Source organism: Bidens hawaiensis, unplaced genomic scaffold (assembly GCF_021521415.1).
Source record: "Bidens hawaiensis isolate Kalapana, Puna unplaced genomic scaffold, B.hawaiensis_p1.1 tig00008869_1, whole genome shotgun sequence".
NCBI lineage: Eukaryota > Viridiplantae > Streptophyta > Magnoliopsida > Asterales > Asteraceae > Bidens > Bidens hawaiensis.
The window spans coordinates 672,213-680,000 of record NW_027491641.1 but is presented as its reverse complement, the minus strand read 5'-3'; the positions used below and the strand labels follow the sequence as shown (position 1 = coordinate 680,000).

The 7,788-nt window shown below is 32.0% G+C and overlaps 1 protein-coding gene across 1 annotated transcript; it reads left to right on the top strand.

Moving 5' to 3' along the window:
* Positions 1–2,828: 2,828 nt before the first annotated feature.
* LOC143530226 (ras-related protein RABA3-like) lies at positions 2,829–5,620 on the top strand. The gene is made up of 2 exons (XM_077025826.1): positions 2,829–3,208; positions 5,074–5,620. Exons 1-2 carry the CDS (start codon positions 2,934–2,936, stop codon positions 5,522–5,524), a joined length of 726 nt encoding a protein of 241 aa, XP_076881941.1. The 5' UTR covers positions 2,829–2,933; the 3' UTR covers positions 5,525–5,620.
* Positions 5,621–7,788: the final 2,168 nt, after the last annotated feature.

The following is a 7,788-nucleotide window of genomic DNA, read 5'->3' as shown; positions in this document are numbered from 1 at the left end:
TCCATGAAAGCTTGTTCCGCTTCCGCGGTCCATTTAAATTGTGCTTTCTTGAGGCAGTTTCTTAGTGTTGAGACAAAAGGATAAGTTTGGTTGCATGATAAACCAAAACACGATTCAAAGCAACCAATCGCCCAATGAGCGTCTGAACTTCCTTGAGGGAAGAAGGAGAAGGCATGCGGGCTACAACTTGGAATTTATCCGGATTAGCCTTGAAGCCCGCACCCGTGACAATTACTCTAAGAAATTTTCCTTCTTCCATCCCAAACGAACACTTAGCTAGATTCAGCTTCATGTTGATACTTCTCAAGGTTTCGAATGTCTCTTCAATATCCCTCAACCTTTGGTCTTCCTCAACACTCTTGATCACAAGGTCGTCCATATAAACTTCCAAATTTCTACCAATTTGGCTTTTAAACGCTATGTCCATCAGTCGTTGATATGTGGCCCCCACATTCTTTAGACCGAAAGGCATCATTTTGTAGCAAAAGGTGCCTTGATCGGTACGAAAGGATATTTTATCTTCATCACCCGCAGCCATGCGGATTTGATGATAGCCTTTGTAAGCATCTAAGAAGCATTTATATTTGAAAGGTGCCACAACATCAACTTTGAGATCTATTTCAGGTAGCGGATAACAGTCCTGGGACACGCCTTGTTTAGATCCTTGAAATATATACACATCCGCCACGTCCCGTTGCTTTTGGGAATGATAACCGGATTGGCAACCCAGGTCTGATATTGAACTGGACGAATGATTCCAGTCTGTAAGAGGTCATGGACTTGCTCATTCATTGCTTTTGTTTGTTCCGGACCCATCATACGTTGTTTCTGAACAATTGGTGTAAACATCGGATTTACCCTTAATTTGTGCTCCGCAATAGTCCGCGGGATACCGGTCATGTCCGCATGTTGCCATGCGAAGACATCAACATTAAAATTCAGCATTAAACTAATCATGTTGTACACGGACCTCAAACTAGTTACTAATAATATATACATCCAATTATATTTTGTTTTTAGGTTTTAGTTTCACCTCTCATGCTATTAGTAATATATAAAAACTGAATTTAATTATTTTTAATAATATGTTTGTCTTCGGTAACTTAAGTTTGATAATTAATTTATTAGAAAACATCTAAATACACCATTAAACTTTTTTGTTTGTCAATATTTCAATATAAGTTTAACTAAAAACGAGTTGTATTCAAAATAAAATATATTTAGACATCGTGAACTAGATATTCACATTTGTTTTGGAGTACGGATGTCATACCATGCCAATACAAACCAAACAATATTGTAACTTGGTACAAACATTCATTTTTATGGTCTCCGGTTTTGTACAAGTCGGTTTCAACATCTTTTGGTATTTTTGAAACTGAACCAGCATTGTACCTCCACAGTACAATATTTGGTTTATGTTTCCACTAATAATCGTTTTCGTTTTTCTGGCATGATACCGGTGTCAGAATACTATTCAAAATAAAGTATTTATTTTGTATCATCGGAATATGATCATGAACTTCACCAACCAGACCACGATGAAAACTACCTATTTCATTTATCACGGGTGAACCAACTTATCTATTAATAAAACTCTTTTTTTATGGAATGACGGGAATTATAAAAATCACCGACTAGCAAGAAACTAGCCGGACACAAATAAGAAAGAAAAATTACATGAATAAAAGAGGGTTCTTCAACCACTCTAACCAATTAACTCTACACTTACTCTTTCTAGTCGAATACCAAAGGAAAGAGAAGTAAGTAACATCATCAAACAACATCGCATGCTTTATACGTCTCATTCCACATATTATGAATCGAATGTTTATTGTTTATTATTTGAATATAAACCATAATAAACATTTTAATTAACACTTCAAATTTCACTAATCGTCTCTTGTTAATCCATATAGAGAATACTATATGTAGTAATGGATTTAGTTGGAATAAACCTATAATTTTAATATCATATATTAAAATAACTTAAAAGATAAAGACCATATATGAAAATTTGTTGAAAAAAAGATGAGAAGGACTATTGTATTGACAAGTGGCAAAAGTTATAGGTTTTTATTAGAAAGAATAGATTTTTGTCATTCATTTGATATATATGGATATGAAGAATAACCGGATTAATTATCCTTCATCATAAACACGAAATATAGTGACTCATGTTTCATAAAAAAAAGCAAAAAATACTACACAATTAGCCCCCAATTAAGTCTAGCTATTAGTTAACGTAAAATACATTTTAACAGGGAAATGGATGTATCAGATAATCAGATTTATAACAACTAACAAATAAATTTTATTCCTTGATGGTTTTCACAATCTAGATACGCTATTATGTTGAAAAGAATGAATTTTAGACCGTGCCTAATTTGGGTTCTTCAAGCTCAACATCTCTTTATAGCAATAAAAAAATCGCAAATATAAAAAAAGAAAACATTTAGCACAAAACCGTCTATGTGACATATATTATTTTTGGCATGTGTCATAGAATCAAATCATCAAATATGTTCTTTAAAGTTTTCTTTTCTTTCTTCATTTTCATATTTTTTTTAATCCACGTAATTTGTGGAGCCATCCCTTTGTTTAGCTACTTAGTTATTTATTCAAAAACAAATGATTAAAATCGTGTCGAATTTGGCTGTCATTTGTCATGGGAACCCCCCTTAACCTAACTTTTAATAATATATAATAATATTATTATAATAATAAATCTTAAAGGGTAGTTTTGTGAATTTGTGTTAGGCGGGCATTTCGCCTGAATTAGGGATATATAAGAATATAACCACAACAAAGTGTTCCACACTTCCACCTTCTTTCCTAAAAAACACACACCTAAAACACTTATCCATATTATATTAGTTGTAGCACCAACAACAAAAACAAAACACACACATATATTATTTCTTTCCATATTAATGAATGCAGAGATGAATGGTGGTGGTTTGATAGAGAACGGTAGGAAGACGGTGGTGAGGAATAATGGTGATCATGAGAAGGTGGATTATGTGTTTAAGGTGGTGGTGATCGGTGATTCAGCGGTTGGGAAGACACAAGTGCTGTTTAGATTCACGAGGAACGAGTTTTGTTTTGATTCGAAATCAACTATTGGAGTCGAGTTTCAAACGAGGACTATGACTATTAAGTCGAAAGTCGTCAAGGCTCAGATCTGGGACACCGCCGGTCAAGAAAGGTAAACATTACGCGTTACTTAGTTGGTCGTTTAAAAAAAAAGTTATTTAAGATTATATAATATTACTTATTTTACAATTTTCTGACTTTATTTATTTATTTTCTTGTATGTTAAATAACCGTACCTTTTAATATGAAAAGCCCGTTGTACCATTTTAGTTAAACTATGTTGTTTTAACCGAGTCTAAGTTGTATTTTCTCACAAAATTGGTTTTTTTAATAATATTTCTTATTTGAGATTTTTGTGATATTTATATTGTATTATCTAAAATACGATTCTCTTTACCTGGACAGGCCAAGTCTGATTCAAGCCAAACAATGAAAAAGATGTCTCACTCGAAACTTAATTTCTGAAGATTTGAGAAAAAAACATTTGCTTTTTTTTTGTTTTGTTTTTTGTTTTGTTTTTTAATTAACTTCACTTCAAAGTTCAAATGCTTACTTTTGCAAACAAACCAATAATTGTTTTCTACATCAAGTGATGAATCATTCATATAATAATAATAATAATAATAATAATAATAATAATAATAATAATAATAATAATAATAATAATAATAATAATAATAATAATATATAAAATGCCAATACTTTTCATTTAAATACATTATGTATTCCAATTATTTGTTATTATTGTTCTAATTATCAAAGGGTTTTATAACTATATAAACCATTAAATGAGGTGATAACGTAGTTATAGATTCAATTCATGTTTAATTTTACATTTAGCTCTTTGGAAAAAATAAAGCATTACTTAATTAGATAAAAACATTTGTATTGTTTTACTTTTTATACCGCAAAGATTTATCCAACTTTATATTAGAAGGAAAGTCTTTTGCTTGACGAAAACATTGGTGCATGCACTTGTAAATCTAACATAACTTTTCTGAAAAACAACTGTATTAACAAAATTAATTGACGAGGAAACACATGTCAACCTCAATCATATTTTCTTTGACTTGCCGCTTATAATTTTTCCCTAAATATTAAACAACTATAACTTTTAAGGCACCCAAAGTTTTTACACATATGTATAAATTTTGGCATTTCATTTGTTTTATATTTTTATATATGTTGTAAATTTAGTAATATAGTAATTTTAAAATATATATGATATTTCATTTTTTCATATTAATAGAATTTGTTTTTCTAGCCGTTTATCATTTTAAAGATCTTAGTTTTTAGGTTAAAATGCAACTCAAAGTAACTTTTTATATAAATGCTATTTTTTATTTTAACTAAATATGTTAGTAATAAAATACATAAAGCACTTCATATAACTTTTTATAATCCGTCATTTCGTATTTAAAGAAGTATAAAATAAATTAAAGTTATATATTATTTTTAACATTACTAAATAGTTTATCACTTTTTTTAAATTATACATAAGATAATTTATATTTATCAATTATGGGTCAACATGATCTTTTTGTTGGAGCTGGTGATATAATATGTAAATAACAAAAATAATGGCATGGGATTTTAAAAAAATTAGAGATGGCATTGGTGTAAAAAGACAAAAAGAGTTGGAAATAATCAATACAATATATGTATATATATATACATATTATATAGTTAGATATATTTATATAGTTTTTAAGTTGAATTATAGCTATGAAATATCATAAACATTATTAGACAACGAACGATGCAGCAATGCAGTTGGCATTTACATGTGCATATACCTTTCGTGCCATCCTGGTTATAGGCCCCATCAAGATTACATTCTAATTATACAACCTCCCTTTAAATATTATATATTTTCAATTATTTCTTTTCAATCAGCAATCATATCTAATTATTTAATGTTCTTAATAATGAAAAGGTGCCCGGATAATAATTAACAAATCAAGTTGTTGGTAATAGATTTCGTGCAGTAACAAGTGCATACTATAGAGGAGCATTGGGGGCAGTTGTAGTGTACGATATAACCAAAAGACAGTCATTTGATCACGTCGCAGGATGGGTCGAAGAACTTCGGGCCCACGCAGATAAATCAACTGTCATCGCTTTGATCGGTAACAAAGCGGATCTTGAGGACAAGAGAGCGGTTCCATCTGAGGATGCTATGGAGTTTGCGGAGAATCAAAACTTATATTTCTTTGAGACATCCGCTCTCACTGGTGACAATGTGGAAGCTGCTTTTAGTAAGTTACTAGAGGAAGTTTATTATGTGGTCTCTAAGAAGACTTTGGATCAAGATGTGACTAAATCTAATGGCGATTCGGTGACACTTAAGGGGTTGAAAATCGATGTCAATGGTCAGGATACGGAGATAAGTGAGATGAAAAAGATGTCCTCTTGCTCGTGTACTTGAATCGGTTTTGGTTTGAATTTGTTTCACCTAATTTAAGTGTTCAAATCATTTGTTGTGTGAAATGTAAACTAATTGCAAGGGAAATACAGTCTGATGCACATTGCACAATGGCCATTATATTAATGACCATTTACAATAGTCATCTACGTACATTAATTCATTTGTGTGTGTTTTTCTCTTAAATCAAATCTCATACTCTCAAATGGACATATTCAATACATCTAGATAATGTGTATCAAACTAAAGCAACATGAAATTAGTTGAATCGTGACATCACATAATCAAGCCTTTATTAGAATTATTATCATTTTATAACATTATAAAACGTGCTTCAAAACCTGACACGTCTTTTTTTCTTTCCTTTCACTCATTGATCTAGTGGATAAAAATATTAATGTAATGTACAATAGATATTTTACTCAGGATCTCTATACCTCATTTTGTAAACACTTTAAAATTAAACGTTCATTTATATAACTACGTTGAAACTATTAGCGTACATATATATTATATATATTCTGTATTTAGTGAGTTATATTCTTGTATTATGTAATTACCTCTTAATTTCTCCGGAAATCTATTATTTGGATGTATGTAATATCTTAGTTATAGTTGATTAAACAAAGACAAAGATTGAGAATTCAAACCTTTTTATAGTATTAGAGCTAACCTAGCCCTCTAGCTACCACAAGCCAAACATGTCGCAAATCATGTCCTGCCGCCATCAACCCGTTCATCTTTTTATAGATCCTACCAGATGATTTCTACCATCACTATGGATGGCAAAGACAACACCAAACCGATCTCTCTCCATCCGGCTTACACAATGACAAACAAAAGTTTCTTACTCATTTTGGGTAAAGTAGTTTTAACTCAATGCAACGGTTTCCCTTCTCCCCCAAATACGGACCAAATAGATGTTTCTTTGACAAATATTGATGTGATCGTGTTACAATGGATCTACCGAACCGTGTATGATGACTAACCGGTTCGAGTCTTAGCACTCGAATCTATTGCATCTGAAATTTGGTCAAGAGATGCAAAATGTTCGAAATAAGAAGGATTCTAGAGCAACAACTCTAGAACACAAGTTTACCAACCAGAGCCTCAAGTCCTTGTCATCTCTTTATGCCTACTTCCAGCGACTCAAGGACCTTGCAGATCAACTAAATGACGACCGATGGCGACAACCTCATGAATTTTACAACGTTTTTGCGAATTTGAAATACAATATGATACGATAGCTTCCTTCATCAATCATCCGGGGAATAACTGTTTTAGATATTGAGATATGCTATTTCAAGCAATCGGGTCTCGCCTAACCTATATTATACAAATAACGAAAGTGGATTAAAAAAGCTTAGGAGCAATGTGAAAATGACACATTAGCAATAAAATGATAGTATTTTATTAAGATTATAACTAAATATACATATACATACGCACCTTATATTTATGGTCACTATATACTTACAAATGTATACAAATGCGGGACAAGAATTTTATTTTAAATTGTGAGAGTTAAAATCCTATGATTGTTTAAAAAAATTAATAATGTTGAGTTCAAGAGTATTTTGAGGGCATTCGTAGTAGAGGGCTTCAAAACATCCTTTTTGTAGGTTCTTTGGACGGATCTAACAACACAACACTAGTATACTTGGATCAACCTCTACACTAGCTAGCGGAAATCACTAGTAAGAACCGAGATCTCGGATCTTGTTTGGTTATAATTATTTCCGCGAGGGAAATAAGAGAAGAGAGAAGAGAGTGTTTTGTTTGGAATAAGATTAGAGATTTGACAAAAGGTTGGTTGTGCATGAGATACCCACACTATTTATAGTGTGTGTGCTCATGCATTATCATTTCATTATTTACGGCCCAACGGGCTCCATCATGCATGACTTTAGGCCCAAACATACAAATCTAACGTATATAAACAACAAAGTACAATCAAATACGAAAGACTAAACAAAAAATGGGCCTAACAATCTCCCTATATTTGTTCCGTTAGCTTTCGTCTTCAGTGGACTCAGACTCATACTCAAAAATCTCGTCATGATCAAACGGTTGCCTTTCAACAAGAAGACAGGCAGACTTGTTGAATTTCTCAACGATTGCATCAGTACAGTCCCGACGCACATATGCCACCGTGCACAAGGGTGACTTGTGAAGCTTTTGTAAGTCAGCCTTGTCGAACCATGCCATTTCGTGTTCATCAAAGAAACGAAGGTCACACGATTTCTCACAATGAATAATGACTTCTC

Coding starts and splice junctions, on each gene's coding strand:
- LOC143530226 (XM_077025826.1), top strand. CDS start 2,934: ATGAATGCAGAGATGAATGGTGGTGGTTTGATAGAGAACGGTAGGAAG. Junction 3,209..5,073: donor GACACCGCCGGTCAAGAAAG/GTAAACATTACG, acceptor TGTTGGTAATAG/ATTTCGTGCAGTAACAAGTG.